The sequence below is a fragment of the Phyllobates terribilis genome, unplaced genomic scaffold, assembly GCF_046119375.1.
Source record: "Phyllobates terribilis strain yellow unplaced genomic scaffold, ASM4611937v1 Scaffold_1__5_contigs__length_1240528914, whole genome shotgun sequence".
Taxonomy (NCBI): Eukaryota; Metazoa; Chordata; class Amphibia; order Anura; family Dendrobatidae; genus Phyllobates; species Phyllobates terribilis.
The window spans coordinates 254,661,632-254,681,354 of NW_027362761.1; the positions used below are offsets into that span (position 1 = coordinate 254,661,632).

General features: G+C 43.6%; 1 protein-coding gene across 1 annotated transcript in view; it reads right to left on the reverse strand.

The window, feature by feature from the left end:
* LOC141256769 (rho guanine nucleotide exchange factor 40-like) overlaps window positions 1–19,723 on the reverse strand; it is a 170,556-nt gene that overhangs the window by 13,382 nt on the left and 137,451 nt on the right. The window contains exons 17-18 of the mRNA XM_073671194.1: window positions 4,001–4,171; window positions 2,755–2,932 (exon numbers count right to left, since the gene is read on the reverse strand). Coding sequence (XP_073527295.1) covers window positions 2,755–2,932; window positions 4,001–4,171 — 349 coding nt within the window. The remainder of the gene's footprint in view (window positions 1–2,754; window positions 2,933–4,000; window positions 4,172–19,723) is intronic.

Here is a 19,723-nt window from a genome sequence, read left to right on the forward strand (position 1 = left end):
TTCCAATGCACTGTCTTGATTGTATAATACCCTTACAAAGGTTTACTGATTTTCTGAAAACTTTGTCAAGGTTTAGCAGGAGTGCTTAGTCCTGCTCACACAGCTGAGCAAGTCTCTAGATACTGCACAGCACATCACTTCACTCCTGGGCTACACACTGAAATGTATTACTTTTACTGCTACCAATTAAAACACATTTTTTTCCTTAGTGCTGGGGTGTCAAACTCCTTTCTCGGTCGCTACATACACAGACACAGGAAAGCATGGGTGTATGCTGCTGCCACCAGGAGGGTGACACTAAGAATTGCAAAAAAAATGGCTCCTCCCTTGCAGACTACACCTAACTGCAGATAGTGGACTAAACTCCCCATATGGCCCATTCTTCATTCTCAATCAGTGGCTGTACTGGCCTAGGTGTCCCTGACCTTGTTCACTGTGATGGAGATGGTTTCCTGGTACTTAGACCACTTTTCTGGGTGAGTCACCACCAGCAGAGACCTTGAATCCTGCATATGAACCAACAACACTGGACAATACTCTGATCATGTCCTAGGACAAGTTAGTTCCACCACAGAGTTCATTCACCATATTATATTGTGTATATGGGCTACATGGTACTCTATCCTCTTTCCACAGTGAGCCAGACCAACAAGCAGCGGCCATTCACTATGGTGAAATGCGCAAATGCTCCTGATGATATTCTGTCAAGTTTCCCTAGTGAGTAAGATCCACAGAAAGAGGCCTCTGAGCATGACCTTTTGTGTGGCAAACCAGATGGCACTCTGGCCACTTCTCAGAGAAATCAGACCATCTAGGAGTGACTTCTCAGCATGGTGTACCATGCAAACAAACCAGACTGTACTCTGACCATTTACCAGAGGATTCAGACCAACAGGCAAAGATCCCTCAGTACGTCATAAAGCGCATACAGAATTAAGTTCCTTGTTCCAGAATGAGTCAGACCAAAGGCAGAAGAAATCTCAGCTGTGACATATCGCGCCAGCGATTGGGACTGTACTCTCTCTACCTCCCTGGGTGAGGCAGTCTATCTAGCAGAGACCTTCAGTATAGCGTCTCACGCAAATGAAACTGACTAATCTCTGATCACTTCCTGAGGTGAGTCAGTCCAGCTATTGGAGACCCACTCGGTGTGAAGTATCACATAGGCGAACCAGACAGCTCTCTGACCACAGTGTGTCAGTACAAGAAGCATTGGCTGCTCATTATGACATTTCCCACAGGCAATCCAGGCGGTGCTCTGAGGACTTTCTACAGCCATGACATTTCCCACAGGCAATCCAGGCGGTGCTCTGAGGACTTTCTACAGCGAGTTACATCTACCAACTATCACCTCTCAGTATGATGTATTCAGCAAACTTCAGTTCTAGGGTGCTTCTCTAATCACCAGAGTCAATACTCTGGCAGAGCCCTGTTGCAGACCAGATAGCCTTGCTCCAGCTTTATTGCTGGTGGAAGTTTACTCTCATGTGGACTCGAATTTCACCCTAGTCCATTCCTCTAATGGAGGAATATAGGTGACTGTCTCACTCAATACACTCATTATTTTGCAGTTAATGGGTTCTGACGCGTTACATATTCTTAGACTCTTATGAGTTAAATAGAGCCTTATTTTGTATCTTTTACCACAGATACAGACACTGCGACAGAAGTGTACAAAAGTCTTGTTTTCAGGTCACTTTGAATGCTCTTTTCACCTGTCCTACTTTAGTAGGCGTCTTATTCTTTCGGTAGATCACCAGATCCTTTACTCTCAAAAGCACAGCACCTTTTTCTTAGGCTCTAACGAAGCCCCATTCTTTGGGAGCTGGCTCATGCTAAGTCAATATCCGGTGGTATGCACCTTATCCTACCACTTTCTTCTTGAGAAAGGGGAGGGTCCTTCCTGGAGGTCATAGAATTTTAGACAGTATTCACCATCATGTGCCTCTTGTTCTTCCCGGGGGAGGGGATGTTCCTTTCCTTTTGGGGGCATGAGGTATGTCCAGTTCTGTTGTTTAGCTGTAGGGCTTTCAAAGCTATGCCACCACCAGTGAGTTGCTGAACAGGGCAGTGTGTAGGTATGTGCTGGAGCTCAAAATCCGAGATGGCACCCACTCCCAGTGCAATATTTAGCAGAGGAGGTGGAACAAGCACATGGAGCAGGTGCCATCTTGGATTCTGAGGCCCAGTGCGCACCTCCACACCACTCAGTTCAGCAACTCACAGGCGTTGAACGCAGAAGGAAAGGGTCTCCACTTTGATGTATGGGCAAAGTAGAGAGCAGATTCTTCTGCATCTGCATGTCGCGGGCCATGCAAAATGACATCGTGGGCTGGATTTAGTCTATGTTCCTTGAGATTTACACATGTTTTATATGGTCTAATTGAATGAGAAATAACATTAAATAAACACATGAAATAATAACTTTGGCACTGAAGAATGAAATGCTCATAAAATTGCTGTTCAAGTGATATTTACTTAAACTCCGACAAGTGAAATACAGATAAGAATCCAACGTTTCGGTCTACTGAGGCCTTTGTCAAGGCAATCTGTAGGAATGGTGGAGGCAGTATCAGTGATGCTAAGTGTCTGGGTCTTGATGCGCTGACCCGGACACGCACATCCTTGATACTACCTCCACCATCCCGAAGTGCCGAAGTTATCATTTCACTATTTTGACGCATTTCATTCTTCTGAGCACTGAACCTACACAGTTGATCAGACCTTCTACTTTACCATTAAATAAACACGTACCTTTGCTTAGCCCTCCTTGATCCCACAAGAGTTTTGTGATCTCATTAGTCCAAGTCTCTTTCACGTTTGAAGTCTCTGCTTGGAGAAGTAATGTCTCACGAGACTTTTGACGGCGGAACCAAAGCTCAATTCGTGTGTCTCCCTCTCCAGCATTCTCTGTAAGACCCATGTCGGCTGTCTAAACGAGAAGATGCGTATACAGTTTATTACCGTTGTTTTCCCATTATATAGATGTAAATTGATTATATTCTGTTCAGCAGAATATGGCTGCGTTCACACACAGTGGTCATGATGTGGCTTTTAACTACAGCAGTCCTATACCGCTACGGTCTTTCCTGCACAATTACTTAATCTTGCAGGGTAACAGCGATTTCCCCTGCAAGACCATTAGATGACTGTGCAGAAGAACAGTAAACTGTCCACAGAGGCACAGGGTTAAAAGCTGCAACATGACTGCTGCATGTGAATGCAGCCTATATGGTTTCTTGTTATGCATGGTTTCTTAAACTGTGTTTCTTAACTTTAAAAAGAAAAATTCCCGTTTGATAACTATATTTTAAGGCTCACAGACTTTAATAGCATCTCACAGCTTTATCTTCCGTGTTTCCTTAAATTGTTCTACAGAGCCGAGTGGTCTGACATGATGTTACAGTGGCTAGCATGGGCACTCTGACAGGCCTGTGGCTACAAAGCTCTACAGGCAAGCTGCTATGCACTGTGTTCCTTTCCATCATAGCCAACACTAACTCTTTCAGCAGCTTGTGCTACAGTAGCTCTTATATGGGATTGGACGACATTGACCAGTCTTCGGTCGCAACAAGCATTTCTGAGTGTTTGATGCCTATGACACTATCACTTGTCAGATGCTTTAACCCAGTCATCTAGCCATGACAATTTGGTCCTTGATAAAGCTGCCCAGATCCTTATGTTTGCCAATTTTTATATGCTCCAAACACGTCAACTAAGCCTTTTTACTACTCCTGCATGACTAAAAATACTTCGTAAAAATTCTAAGAGGAGCATTTTAAAAAATGTGAAGGATGAAACTCAAAACTATTCTGTGCTGTCACATTGTCTAATATATTGCGCAAGGGGTATAAAGTTCTGCAAAGATGTCCCTGCCCCTGCCAACACAATGTTACATTGGGCTAGGTACATAGATCTTGTGCGGTAGCTCCGTGTGACAGCAGAAGTAATGAAACGATTCAGTTGTTTATGTTATTTTCCTTCATTTCAGATCTCTTACCTTAAAAGCTTGTTTAAATCCATATGTCTCCAGACCTCCCTCTGCTGTCTTGAGTTTACTGAGAAGAAGAAGTTTTTGGAACAGGAAGACATGTCGCACGGATTTCTTTCTTCCAGATAAAACAGTAAATACATCCTTAAGCAGGAGGCGTCCGTGTTCCTTCTCATCCACCTAAATATGAACATAACAAGACCAAATATAAACCTGTAATTAGGAACCTTTATTTAATCTAGTAAATTGTAGTGTTCTCTGGTAGTTCAGTAAGTAATAGGGCTAATAGTTGTTAATGAAATAGATGAAAGAGTGATGTACAGGTGTAGATAGCATAAGGGGTACCTTGCAAAGCCTAGAGCAGGGGTGGGGAACCTTTTATCTGCCAATTCTGCCATCATTCAGGGGCCGCACAAAATTATCAACTTGAAAGTGACCCTGGTATATTTGGTTAAACAATTAATTAACTCACGCCTAATGTGATGGCTGGAGCTGCTTCTCTTTTTCTGCAGTGTTTGATGTTAGGTGATCGTGTTGCTTCTCACAACTGTTTTTCCAGATTTGTGTTTGTCTGGAGCGCAGTCAACTTTGTGATGATAAGTTTTGTAAAGAACTTGCAGCAGTAAGTTAAGAACACAGAAGTATATTTACACTGCAGTTTTCCTCACAATGGAAAATTGATCGCTGCTCACATTACATTTATAAAACTCAAGCAGCGGGAGATCTGCAGTTTATGCATCACATAGGAGACACTGAGACTGTTCTATAAATCACATAGGAGACACCCAGACTGCAGTATATGTCACATAAGAGATGCTTAAGAATAAACATTGTTTAGGAGACGCTCAGACTGAAGCACATACATCACATAGGTGATGCTGGGGTAGGAGCACATACGTCACATAGGAGACTCATGGTCTGGAGCATAAACATCACAAAGGAGACGCTTGGGCTGAAGCATATGCATCACATAGGAGACACTGGGCAGGAGTATATACATCACACAGGAGACGCTGGGGTAGGAGCATAACATCACAGGAGATGCTGAGGCTGGAGCATGCACTTCAAAAGAGACATTGGGCTGGAATACATCACAGGAGACATGGGGCTGGAGCATATCACAGGAGACATAGGGCTGGAGCATGAATGACAGGAGACATGGGGCTGGAGCATAAATGACAGGCAATATGGGGCGGGGGCATGTATGACAAGAGACATTTGGGGCTGCTGCTTCTGTTTTCATCCGTGGGACGGAAGCGCATCTCGTGCTAGCTCTGTCCACAAAGTACGTCCTGACGCTGGCCAGCGTCAGAGCGTAATCCTTTAACGAATGTGCAAGCAGCATTCAGTAGTGAATGCTGCGTGTGTATGCTCACAGTGCAAGAGGGTTTTAAAGGGTTGGAAGCAGGCAAAACGCCGCTGCCGGCACAAGCACTTTACTCTCAGGAATTTGCCCAGTGGCCGCAAAAAGGGCTTTTGCAGGCCGGAGGTTCCCCACCCCACCTCTGGCCTAGAGGGAACTAGTCAGGTCCCTTGGCTTTCTCACAATACTAGTATAGAGATCAGAGTGCAAAATTCTTTATTCTGATAAGGTCTTCTATGTGCCTTAGGTCTTCTATGTGCCTTACTAACACTTTATAAAATATACTTTTCTTCCCCAGCAGCAGCTATACTAGTAGAGTTAGTCAACAAGCTTACAGTATGTCATGTGCCTTAGGATATACCCCGTGAGAGGGGTGATGAAGGGACGAAGCTGGAGGGGAGTTCAGGAGAATAGGAACTTGAGGCCCACTATTTCTTGGTGGAACAGAGGAACAGGGACAGCTCTATAAAGAAATCTGCCAAGCAAAAGGGACCCCAATGAGCAGAATTTATAAGGGTCTTATCTACGGTGAGTCCTAGAATCATAGTGACCTTGAGAATCATCATGCAGCAATCCAGTTCATTGAACATGGTGCCTGGGAACCTGGCTTCAATGAAGCTTGGCTAGCTCGCTCAGCTGTTGCTATGCCTACTCAGGTAAGGGCAGGGAAAAAAAGCCCCTGAAATTGCTGAGCCCAACCTGTTGCTCCCAGGAAAGATTTGGCAATAATTATATTTATCTTAACTGAGAAAGATGAGACATTGTCATGCAGAATAGTGATCTCAGCAGGTAGAAAACTGAAAGGATACAAGACCCTGTAATTGCAAAGTATCATAAAGCTAAGGTTATCAACTTTAGACAAGAGGTTTTGATAGTTGTTGCATGTCTAAGTGAGAGTACGATTTAAATAAGTCAATTTCGAAACTAGTTCTCCAGTATGGAGGGAAAGCAAATACTTACTCCGGGAGAGGGTGTTGTGAACTGTGGCGCCATGCCCCAGGAAGAGGGACCATCTGCACGGAAATATAGCAGTTCCATGTAGATGCTCTCTGATTAAATCTAAACCACGACTGTTTGATTGCTAAGCAAAACGTTAGCCTGTACATCACTGTTCTGCTGCATAGGATCCAGAGCCTTTGAAGGCCCAGAAGCAAAGAGCCTTGCCATCATGCCTGGCCTGGTAGGAAAGTTGCGTGTGACCTAGTTAAGGGGTGAAAGTTCCATGAAAATAAGAAGAGTTACTTGGATGTAAACTTGTGAGGACTTAGTGGTGACCTCAGGAGAGGTGGTTCACTGATGTGATATCTTGGCATTAGGGGGTTCATATTGCTCTGGTTATTCGAACATACAGATTTGTATGCAGATGTTGTCCTGATGTGCCAAAAATACAGATTCACTGGAGTTATTGCAGGATATACAGATTCTATGCAGAATTGCCCTGTTGGGTAAGATATACAAGTTCTATGCCAATGTTGACCTTGCACACAAAATATCCAGGTTCTATGGAGATGTAGCCTTGGTAAGTAGAACATACAGGTTCTACGCAGATTTTGCCCAGAAGGGTAGGCTATACTGGATATCCATGGAGTTATTTCACTGGTGGACAGAACATACAAACTCCATACAGAAGTTTCCCCGGTGACCAGAACATGCTGTTCTGTATAGAAAGAGCTGTGATGGAAAAAAAAAAGTACGGAATCGATACAGATGTTACAATGGTGGGTGAAACATATAGAGTATATGCGGATGTCACCCTGGTGGGTAGAACATACAGAACTTATGCGGATGAAACTCTTGTGGCTAGATCATACAGTTTCAATGCTGATATTGCATTAATGAGGCTGTGTCTTGGTGAACCGAACATGTTGCCCTGCTGGATGAAGTTTACAGAGGCTATATGTCATATGGATTCTTAGTCAGTAAAACATACCGATTATGTGTTGACGTGACAGACAAAAGCTATACAGATGTTGCCTTAGTGAATAAAACATACTGATCTATATATACACTGTGTGCAGAATTATTAGGCAAATTAGTATTTTGACCACATGATACTTTTTATACATGTTGTCCTACTCCAAGCTGCATAGGCTTGAGAGCCAACTACCAATTAAGTAAATCTGGTGATGTGCATCTCTGTAATGAGGAGGGGTGTTGACTAATGACATCAACACCCTATATAAGGTGTGCTTAATTATTAGGCAACTTCCTTTCCTTTGGCAAAGTGGGTCAGAAGAGAGATTTGACAGGCTCTGTAAAGTCCAAAATTGTGAGATGTCTTGCAGAGGGATGCAGCAGTCTTGAAATTTCCAAACTTTTGAAGCTTGATCACCGAACAATCAAGCGTTTCAAGGCAAATAGCCAACAGGGTCGCAAGAAGCGTGTTGGCCAAAAAAGGCGCAAAATAACTGCCCATGAATTGAGGAAAATCAAGTGTAAAGCTGCCAAGATGCCATTCGCCACCAGTTTTGCCATATTTCAGAGCTGCAACGTTACTGGAGTATCAAAAAGCACAAGGTGTGCGATACTCAGGGACATGGCCAAGGTAAGGAAGGCTGAAAAACGACCACCTTTGAACAAGAAACATAAGATAAAACATCAAGAATGGGCCAAGAAATATCTTAAGACTGATTTTTCAAAGGTTTTATGGACTGATGAAATGAGAGTGACTCTTGATGGGCCAGAGGCTGGATCAGTAAAGGGCAGAGAGCTCCACTCCGACTCAGACGCCAGCAAGGTGGAGGTGGGGTACTGGTATGGGCTGGTATCATCAAAGATGAACTTGTGGGACCTTTTCGGGTTGAGGATGGAGTGAAGCTCAACTCTCAGACCTACTGCCAGTTTCTGGAAGACATCTTCTTCAAGCAGTGGTACAGGAAGAAGTCGTTATCGTTCAAGAAAAACATGATTTTCATGCAGGACAATGCTCCATCACATGCATCCAACTACTCCACAGCGTGGCTGGCCAGTAAAGATCTAAAAGAAGAAAAAATAATGACATGGCCCCTTGTTCACCTGATCTGAACCCCATAGAGAACCTGTGGTCCATCATAAAATGTGAGATCTACAGGGAGGGAAAACAGTACACCTCTTGGAACAGTGTCTGGGAGGCTGTGGTGGCTGCTGCACGCAATGTTGATCGAAAACAGATCAAGCAACTGACAGAATCTATGGATGGAAGGCTGTTGAGTGTCATCATAAAGAAAGGTGGCTATATTGATCACTAATTTTTTGGGTTTTTGTTTTTGCATGTCAGAAATGTTTATTTCTAAATTTTGTGCACTGATATTGGTTTACCTGGTGAAAATAAACAAGTGAGATGGGATTATATTTGGTTTTTATTAAGTTGCCTAATAATTCTGCACAGTAATATTTACCTGCACAAACAGATATCCTCCTAAGATAGCCAAATCTAAAAAAAACCCACTCCAACTTCCAAAAATATTAAGCTTGGATATTTATGAGTCTTTTGGGTTGATTGAGAACATAGTTGTTGATCAATAATAAAAATAATCCTCTAAAATACAACTTGCCTAATAATGCAGATGCTGCCTTGGAGGGCAGTCATAAGGATTCCATGGAGATGCTGCCTTTGTGGGCAGACATTCAAAATTCCATGTGGATACTGACTTGGTGGGCTAAACATACTGATACTATGTGGATGTTGCATTGGTGGGCAGAACATACTTATTCTTTGCGAATGCTGTTATAATGGGCAGATATACTGATTTTATACGGATATTGCCTTAGTGGGCAGATATACTGATTTTATACGGATACTACCTTTGTGGGCAGACATTCTGATTTTATGCGGATGCTGCCTTGGTGGGCCGACACACCGATTTTATGCGGATGCTACCTTGTTGGGCAGACAATCCATGCAAGTGTTGTTTGGGTACAACATGCAGTTTCTCAGCAGTCCACAACTGCGTGGCTGTGTATTATACTGCAGTAAGCTTATCCAAATTACTCCACCTGTTAAAAGTTGACTACGATGTGCGAATTCAGGCAAAGGAGCCGTCAGTCAAGCAGGTGGAGGCAGCACCCCCCCCACCGGTAAGTTACATTCGGATTATAAGAAACATCTCTATTTACCCCCGAAATTTTGGGGGAATAAAGTGCATCTTATTATCTGAAAAATACGGTGTCATAAAGATTGAATTTTTTGCTTTTCAAAAAAACTCATGGATGATATTGTGTCTCAGGGCTCTTTGGATCACTGAAATCAATCTCAAACACCTGTGATACTTAGTTTGCCAGATGAGCCCAATTTAAGGAAAACTACTTCAGAAGGATGCTCCACATTATTAAGCCATAGGTTTCAAGCAACACAGGAAATAAAAAAGATCTCTCTACTGCCGAAAAATGTGTTAAATAGTGCACTGTCTTGGACAAGATATGAAAACATTAGATATTTCATAAAACTTAAGAGTGATCATCGTACTGTGAAGAGATTTGTAGCTGATAGAGAGCATAGACGGGTTCGTGCAGACAAATTCATAATGAGGAAGTTTTTTGCCAGACAAGTTCATCGGACTAAGAGGACAGCTGCTATAATACCATTACAAAGCAGTAAACAGGTATTTGAAGCTGCTGGTGCCCCTGCAGTGCCACGAACCTCAAGGTGTCCAACCCTCCCGAGGCTTGCAGTTGTGCATAAATCTACTATTCAGTCACCCTTTTATAGTGCTGACAAGCAGAAATGGTTGCAGTGGGCTCAGACATACAAAAAGAGCTAGTAGCCCTTTTAGGGTCCCTGAAGGAGTAAAAATGACCTAGGCAAAGTAAATAGAGTTTCTGATTGACCATTCTCTTCAATGGTACAAAAAGAAGAAATGTGCCATCCGTATAAAAATAATATTGATACATGACAATGCACCATCTCATGCAGCAAAGAATATCTCTGGGTCATTGGCTACTATTAGCATAAAAGGAGAGAAACTCATGGTGTGGCCACCATCCTCCCGACCTCAACCCTATTGAGAACCTGTGAAGTATCCTCAAGCAAAAGATCTATGATTATAGGAGGCAGTTCACATCAGAATAGAAGCTCTGGGAGGCTATTCTTACATCCTGCAAAGAAATTCAAGCAGAAACTATCCAAAAACTCACAACTTTAAGGGATGCAAGTAATATGTAACTTGGCCTGTTAAAATGTTTTTGATTGAAAGAGCTTTTGATTTCAGTAAATGTAACCCTTAAATGCTGCAAATTCAACAAATGACCATTTTCAGTTCTTTACAATATATAAAATGTTTGGAAACTCTGTTCTGCATAATAATTTGGAACAATGCCTTTTTTCTTTTGAAAAAAATACTATTATCATTAGGAGGTTTGAGCAACAACATTTCATTTATACTTTAACGGCTGATAACATTTGTATAATAATTTGGAACATACATGCTCATATAAATAGGTGTAAGATACCTGCTGAGTGCAAGAAATAACTCCATAATCTAAGAGAATACTGCCCTCTTCTCCGTATTAAAAACAGGTACTTGGTGCAGACATACTGTAATTTCTAGGCTATCATTGAAAAAAAAAACTAAAGTAATAAAATCCGAGAAGCTCAGCCTCCCTCGGACACTAAAGTACAACTGATTCATATCAGTGCCTGCACAAGGGGTATAGCTGGTAGTTGGTAAACAGCTAACTACCAAGAGGGATTGTCCCACAAACAAAGTACACTTTAACCAATAGATCTTGGAATAAAAATAAGTTTCACAATTGGATGTGTTAAATAAAATGTTCCTGTGCTGAGAAAATCTTATAAATGTGCCCCTCCTGTGTACTGTGTAATGGTTGTGTCTGACCGTGTAAGGAACATGGTCTGATCATACCACAGCTCCTGGGCAGGGGAGGAAGTAAAAGAGTATACAGGTATTACAGCATGGGATTGCAGGTGCTGCTTTCTGTAAGGAAAACATTTCACCACCTGTTTAAAAACTTGTTTTACCTCACAAAAAAACATCAGCAGCTGTGATCCTGTGCGGTAATGTCTGTATACTCTTTTGCTTCCTCCCCTGCCCAGGAGCTGTGGTATATCGTGCATGGTCAGACACAATCCATTACACAGACACATTTTTTTTAACTTGTTTTATTGAAAAGTAAATAACAAGTAATAATATAATAAAGCATTAACCATAGCTCTAATTCTTACCAACAGGGAGGAAATGGTTAAGGAAGTAAAGGCGGCTGGGAATTTAGGAGGCAGCGATTATGCTATCATAGAATTTTGGATAACTAGAGGAGGAAGACCTATGAAGAGTCAGACTTCAAGGTTGAATTTCAGAAATGTAGATTTTAAGGGATTCAGAAAGAGGATAGGAGGAATCCAATGGCTGGATGTCCTTAAGGACAGAAATATCCAGGAAGGATGGGAAATTTTGAAAAATGACATTCTCAAAGCGCAATTGTTAACAATCTCTAAAAGAGGGAAGAATAGGAAGCATTTACGGAAACCAGGATGGATGAACACAGAACTTAAGCACATGCTAAAAAGGAAGAAAGAAAGGTTATCAAATGGAAAGAGGGAGCATTGCTAAAGAAGAATATAATGCTGTCTGCAGAACCTGCAGGGCACAAATCAGATTAGCTAAAGCTGATAATGAATTAAGGGTTTCAAGAGATATCAAAAGCAGTAAGAAAGGATTTTGGGGGGATGTCAAAAGTAAAAGAAAAGTCAAAGATGCTATAGGATTTTTACAGGATGAAAATGGTAAAGTGGTAAAAAATTATGCTGAGAAGACCAAACTTTTAAATTCCTATTTTGCATCTGTTTTCTCTCAGAAAGCAAATGTTTTCTCTCAGAACTGATCTTCACTGTACTATTGAAGGAATAGAAGAATTCACACTATCTATAAACAGAGAGATAGTGAGAGAATACTTAGCTAACATAAATGAATTCAAGTCTCCAGGTCCAGATGAATTACATCCTAGAGTACTGAATGAGATAGCAGAGGAAATTATTGAACCACTCTCCATAATCTTTGAAAATTCTTGGAGAACAGGAGAAGTCCCAGAAGATTAGAGAAGAGCGAATGTTGTCCCTATCTTCAAAAAGGGGAAGAAGGTGGACCCAGAGAACTATAGGCCCGCGAGCCTTACTTCTATACCAGGAAAGATTTTTGAACAAATATTAAACAACATGTATGCAAGGACCTTTATGAGAATAAAGTGATTAACCAGAGCCAGCATGGGTTTGTAACTAATAAGTCATGTCAGACTAACTTAATTTCCTTTTATGACAGAATCACTGACTGAGTGGATCAGGGAAATGCAGTAGATATGGTCTATCTTGACTTCAGCAAAGCATTTGACAAAGTATCTCTTACCATCCTTTTTGAAAAAATGACCTTTTTGGATGTTCTAACCAACAAACGTTCCTCCTGAGCAGTTGTCTTGCGGGGTCTGCCGGACCTGGGCTTGTCAAACACATCTCCAGTCTCTTCGAATCTTTTTTTAATTCTTTGTACTTGATGCTGAGCCACATTAAAGGTGCCAGTCACCTCTGCAGTGGTTCTGGTCTTCAGCCTCTTGATAATCAAGGCTTTGGTCGCAGGGTGGATTTTTGGCATGTTGTCAGAGCTCAAGTTGCAGTTCAAGTGAAGGTCTGGGGCGCTGTTTTTTTTTTATACACACCCACTAATTAACCGATCATTTACTGGTGAGGATGTAAACTAGGATTGGGTGCATTATATGACCAGACGACAAAACTTTTGCCTTGCCAAAATCTGACCATTCTGTGTTTATAAAATGATCAATATTTCAGCATTGATGCCAATTTATTTTCTTAACATAAAACAAATTTGGGAGGGTTTCAGCTTTCAAAAGAGTAATTTATAAAACCAATGGATGAATTTAACGTCAGGTTATAAGCTTTTATTTACATAACATGGATAAGCGACATAACTTCTGTTAGGGAATGTACATCTTGTCAAGAAAAATGAAAAAAACATATACAGAATGAGAGTCTATGTGCTGCTCATTTTTCACAGCACTCGGACAGAAAATATGCTTGTGTGAACCTGCCCTTGTTCTCAGTGGCAGATCAGGGAGAAATGCAAGATTCTACATCTGAGCAAGAAAAACATTTACAGAATGGGAGGAATAGAACTAAGCAACAGCAAATGTGAAAAAGACTTGGGTATACTAATAGATCACAGACTTAACATAAGTCAACAGTGTGATGCAGCAGCAAAAAAGGCAAACACAATTTTGGGTTGCGTTAACAGAAGCATAGAGTCTAGATCATGTGACGTTATTATCCCCGTCTACTCCTCTTTGGTCAGACCTCATCTGGATAACTGTGTCCAGTTCTGGGCACCACTTTTTAAAAAAGACATTGAAAAACTGGGGAAAGTTCAAAGAAGAGCTACCAGGATGGTGACCAGTCTACAAACAATGTCCTATGACGAACAGTTAGAGGATTTGGGAATGTTTAGCTTGCAAAAGAGAAGATTGAAAGGAGACTTAATAGCTGTCTACAAATATCTGAAGGGATGTCACACTGTGGAGGGATCAGCTTTATTCTGATTTGCACAAAGAAAGACTAGAAGCAATGGGATGAAACTGAATGGGAGAAGATACAGATTAGATATTAGAAAAAACTTTTTGACAGTGAGGGTGATCAATGAGTGGAAAAGGCTGCCACAAAAGGAGGTGAATTTTCCTTCAATGAAAGTCTTCAAATAGAGGCTGGACAGACATCGGTCTGAGATGGTTTAGTGAATCCTGCATTGAGCAGGGGGTTAGACACGATGACCCTGGAGGTCCCTTTCAACTCTAACATTCTGTGATCCTATGTATCAAAAGTCACATTAGAAATGAAACACACAGTGCACATTCCATGTCATAAGAATAAAACATTGTGAACTCATTGAGGAAAAAAATAAAGAAAAACATACCTATAACTATAACTTTCTAGACTCAGGAAACCATATAGAAGGATTAGAAATTTTTGAATAATATATTAAGAGCTCAATTCATGATCTCAAGCAGGTCTCGAACATTAGGCATCAGGGCCTGAGGAGGATCTCCTGTCTGTGGGGATCTGATCGATAACACCCATACGTTTTCAAAGTTATCTGGACATTTGCTGTTTTTAAAAATACAATGTTCAAAAGATAGCATTGTATTTATCATTTTAATCCACATAGAACGGTTTGGAGGACGTCCAAAGAGTAGCAATTAGCTTTCATGCTATGAATAGAGGTTCTCTCAGAAATATTCGAGAGTAATGTGGCCACTCCTCATCATCCATAATACCAAACAAACAGAGGATCCATTAACCCCTTCATGACTTATAACGTATAGGTATGTCATAGGCTGTGTCACGCATCTTTTCAGGCACATGACAGCTGATTTGATTGCGATCCACCCACGGCTGTTAACATGTTAAATACCGCAGTAAATCTCTGACAGTGGCATTTAACTTGCGCTTACCGGAAGCGCATCACAAACCCCAACCATAGGCGCCCTTGTCACATGATCGCAGGGCGCTGATGGGTTGGCATGACAGCCGGGGGTCTGCAGAATACCCCCAATGCTTGTCACTGCAGATCTCCTATCTCAGTGGGCAGGCATTCATAGAAGATGATGATTTCTGCTGAAGCCTTGCTATGTGTAGCACAAACACAAACAGGGCACATGATCTCTCAGGGATCATGTGTCCGGTGGTAAGATATAGACTACTTGCAATTCAAAGTATATGGGAACATGATTACATTGATCACATTTAAAACATAATAATAATAAAAGTGAACATGAACAATTAAAAGTGAAGAAAATAAAAGTGTATAAAAGTAATCTATATCTTACGGCCAGACACATGATCCCTGAGAGATCATGTGCCCTGTTTGGCGTTTTTTTATTTTTTTTATTTTTAAAAAGACCGCTTTATAAAGCTGCTCTAGTGTGACATGACACGCACTGGTTTTGTCCTGAGGAACAGGTCCTGAGCAATTTCGAAAAGTGTTGACTGTAAAAATCTGTACCAATAAACGTATTCTTTTAAGAAATCTTCCTATGTCCTAGGATTTCCATCAGCAGCGCAGACATAGACACACCACACCTGGATCAACAAATACCTGGCTACTTGTAAGCTGCTTATGCAGCAGCTCCAGCTCCACCAGCAGCAACAGGGCCAGTACCGACAACAGCAGCAGCAAATTGATTTGCTTACTGAGGTGATTCGTGGCATGATGACAGCTCCAACTCTAATGTCAGTGGATGATTTTTCCATCTGGAAGGCAGTAAGGAGAGCTCTGCAGAAAATGACCCCGGGTGACGACATACAGGCCTTTCTGATGGTATTTGAGAGTGTTGCCGAGAGAGAGAAACTTCCGCCAGAGCAATGGGCAGAGGTGCTGACGCCATGCTTGATGGGAGAACCCCAGAAGGCCTACTATGACTTAGCCTTGCAAGACGCCAAGGAATATAGAAAATTAAAAACTGAAATTTTGGCGTGCTTGGGGGTGACGATGACTGTCAGGGTGCAGCGGGTCCACCGCTGGGCGTATCACTGTGAGAAATCCCCTTGCTCCCAAATGTTTTACCTACTACATCTGGTCCAAAAATGGTTGTACCCAGAGTCCTCTACCCCTTCGCAGATGGTAGAGAGAGTGATTACGGACTGGTTCGTGCATTCACTGCCAAGGCCAATGCAGACTTGGGTTGCCTAGGGTGATCCCAGGAACGCCGATTAACCGGTCAGACTGGTCGAGAGGTCTCAGGGGATCGAGGGTTCCTTTGGAAAGCCCACTCCATTCTGGGTGTCCCAACAGGGGGCGGATCCCCAAAAAGGGATAGGGTGTCCAAGATCCAAAGGGGTGGGGGAGGTAATGCCGAAGGTTCCTGCAGGGGATATTATATGCTGGAAATGTCACGGCCCAGGCCATATAGCCGCCCGCTGCTCCCTGACCTCAGAGCAAATGGACTGTAGCCTGGTATGCCGGTGTTCTTACTATGCATACGCCGCCTGAAGTGTGGACTATCCGCCCGGTGAGGGGCCACAGTCATGTCTCGTGACCATGAATGGGGTAGTGGTGGCAGGACTCTTGGAGTTTGGTGACTCTGGTAAGGCCACCCTCCCCCACCAGATGATACCCGGGAAAAACGTGGGTGTACGATGTATTCATTGGGAAGCCAAGGATTACCCTGTTGCCAGAGTGACTATACAAACTAACTGTGGGGCTGAGTCCCATGAGGTTGGGGTGGTTAAGGACCTGCTACACCCAATAATAATAGGGCGGGACTTTAGCCTGTTCTGGGACTTATGGCGGAAAGCAGGGGTACCAATTGACTAAGACAGGAGCCGGTTACATCTTGATGAATCCCCGTCGTAGGCAGATGTGGATGAGTTCTCCCTGTGTGTCCTTGCTGATGACAAGGAAGAGACAGTGACCCAGGAGGCTGAGATTCCTGATTTGGGGGTTTCTGTGGGAGATTTTGGTACTGCTCAAATGCAGGATGTTACATTGTTACATTTAACTAGACCCCAAAATCCATGCTGAAGAAGGTTGTGGAAAAGGATGGCCGAGACTGGGATTGCCTACTCCCCTACCTTCTATTCTCGGTTAGGGAAGTTCCCCAGGCCTCTACGGGATTCTCTCCCTTTTGTGCTCCTATATGGAGTGCACCCTTGAGGACTTCTGGCCATTGCAAAGGAGACCTGGGAAGCTGAGGTGACACCCCACAAGAGCGTCATCGAGCATGTGGCCCAGATGCAGGACCGGATCGAGAAGGTGATGCCGATTGTGAGGGAGAGCCTCCTCCAAACACAAGAGGCCCAAGCCAGGGTCTACAACTGGTCGGCGAGACTGAGACAGTTTAGCCCTGGGGACTGGGTGTTGGTGTTAATCCCCACGGTGAAAAGTAAATTCCTGGCCAAGTGTCAAGGGCCATATGAGGAGGTCGAAAAGTTGAGTGACATCAATTACAAGGTCCACCAACCAAAGAGAAGAAAGTCATACCAGGTATACCACATTAACCTGCTCAAACCATGGCGAGAAAGGGAACCGGTGGAAACTAAGTGCCTGAGGGCCCATCCTGAAGCCAGTGATGAGGATGTCACAATAGCAGAGACACTGTCACCGGCCCAGAAGCAACAATGTCAAGAGCTGCTTCAGCGGAACCAGGACCTGTTTTCAGAGATGCCAGGTTGTACGCAGGTGGTAGAGCATAAAATCCTGACGAAACCTCATGTGAGGGTGAACCAAAAGCCGTATCAGATTCCCGAAGCCCGCCGCGAGGTGCTTTCGAATGAGGTGAGGAGGAGATTTAGCCTGGTCGTCATTGAGGAATCAAAGAGCAGCTGGTCCAGCCCCACTGTCCTTGCGCTGAAGCCTGACGGAGAGTGGCGTTTCTGTAATGACTACAGGAAGCTAAATGAGGTGTCCAAGTTCGATACATATCTGATGCCCGGGGTTGATGAACTTATTAAGAGGCTAGGGTCAGCCAGATACATCAACACCCTGGCCTTGACAAAAGGGTGCTGGTAAATTCTCCTGTCTCCAAGGACCAAGGAGAAAACGGCCTTCTCTACACCTGATGGGTGCTTTCAGTCCACCACGATACCATCCGGTCTGAAGGGAGCCCCAGCCACACTCTAGAGGGCCATGGAACGGATCTTAGCCTCGCACAAGAAGTACGCAGCCAATTACCTGAACGACATTGTGATCTTCAGCCCGGATTGGGGAAGTCACCTGCAGAAGGTCCAGGTGGTACTGGATGCGTTGAGGAAGGCCGGGTTTACAAAAAAGTGCGCACTAAAGAAGTGCGCCATGGGAAAAGAAGAGGATAAATACTTAGGCTACATCATCGGAAGAGGCAAAATAAAGCCGCAAGTGAATAAGGTGTAAGCAATCCAAAATTGGCCGCAACTGGCCTCCAAGAAACAGGTTCGGGCGTTTCTTGGAATTGTGGGATACTATTGGTGATTAATCCTGAATTTCGCCATGATAGCCACACCCCTGACCGACCAGCTTAAAGGTACGAAGACGGCGATGGCCAAATGGTCTTCTGAAGCGAAGGGAGCGTTCCAGGAATTGAAGCTCGCCCTGTGTAAACAGCCGGTCTTGATTGCTCCTGATTTCAGTAAGGAGTTCGTGATACAGATGGACGCCTCAGAGGACGGGTTAATAGCCCTGTTGTCCCAAGAAGTGAATGGGGAGGAACATCCTATCCCGTATCTAAGAAGAAAACTCTCTGCCTGTGAGAAAAACTATGCCATCGTAGAAAAAGAGTGCTTGGCCGTCAAACGGACAGTTGATACCCTGAGGTATATTGCCTATTAGGTCGGAAGTTCAGGTTAGTGTCAGATCATGCACCACTGATATGGATGAGGGAAAGAATGCCTGGGTGACTAGGTGGTGTCTAGCGCTCCAGGACTTTCGTTTTCATGTGGAGCACAGCAGGGTGGGCGCTGTCAGGCCGCCTAATGCGGCGGTCCGAGGTGTCTCCCCCGACGGCTGCATTCTGCCGCCCCCCCCCTCCCCGGGCCGGGATTCGGCTGTTCTCTGAGCTGGCTGTCAAGCTTTCAGATGCAAGTACAACTGAAGCTCTGACCGTCGGCTTAGAGCGACGTAAACAGCATAATCAGGTCATGTGATCAAGCTGCTGACATCACTCGCTGGTGCCCAGAAAAGAGAAGATCATTGATGGTAAGTGCTCCTGTGGCTATGGAGCTGAAGATACCGAAGATTCAGTAAGGGGGAGGGGGGCGCGCTATTGATTCAGTGTGCAGGAGGGCTATTTATTCATTGTGTAGGTTTTTTTTATTCATTGTGCAGGGAGGCTTTTTATTCATTGTGCAGGGGGAATATTTATTCAGTGTGGAGGGGGGGATTTATTCAGTGTGGAGGGGGGGATTTATTCAGTGTGGAGGGGGGGTGGGTGCAGACACATTATGGGAAGCAAGGGGAAAAATGTTTGTAGACAGTATGGTGAGTCAGGGTGATGTGTGCGGACACAGTATGGGGAGCAAGGGTGATGGGATGTGTGTGGACACAGTATGGGGAGCAAGGGTGATGGGATGTGTGCGGACACAGCATGGGGAGTTGGGGGGATGTCTGAAGAGGAAATATGAGGAGGTAGGGGAAAATGTGTAAGAAGACTATTGAGGGGAATAGTGTGAGGAGACAGTATGAGGGAAGAAAAGTGTGAGTGGGTACAGAATAGAGACTGAGTAGTGGGTGGGGGGTAGCATGAGGGGACAGTGTAAGGTCACAGCAAGCAGGGGACAGTATTTTGTGCAGGGAATATAGTGAGGGGCAATTATATATTCAGGGGCTAAGCGTAGGGCAGATATTTTGTTATTCAGGAGCATTATATTGACACTGCTATCTTTCGTGTGGGGATGTGCTGCAGAA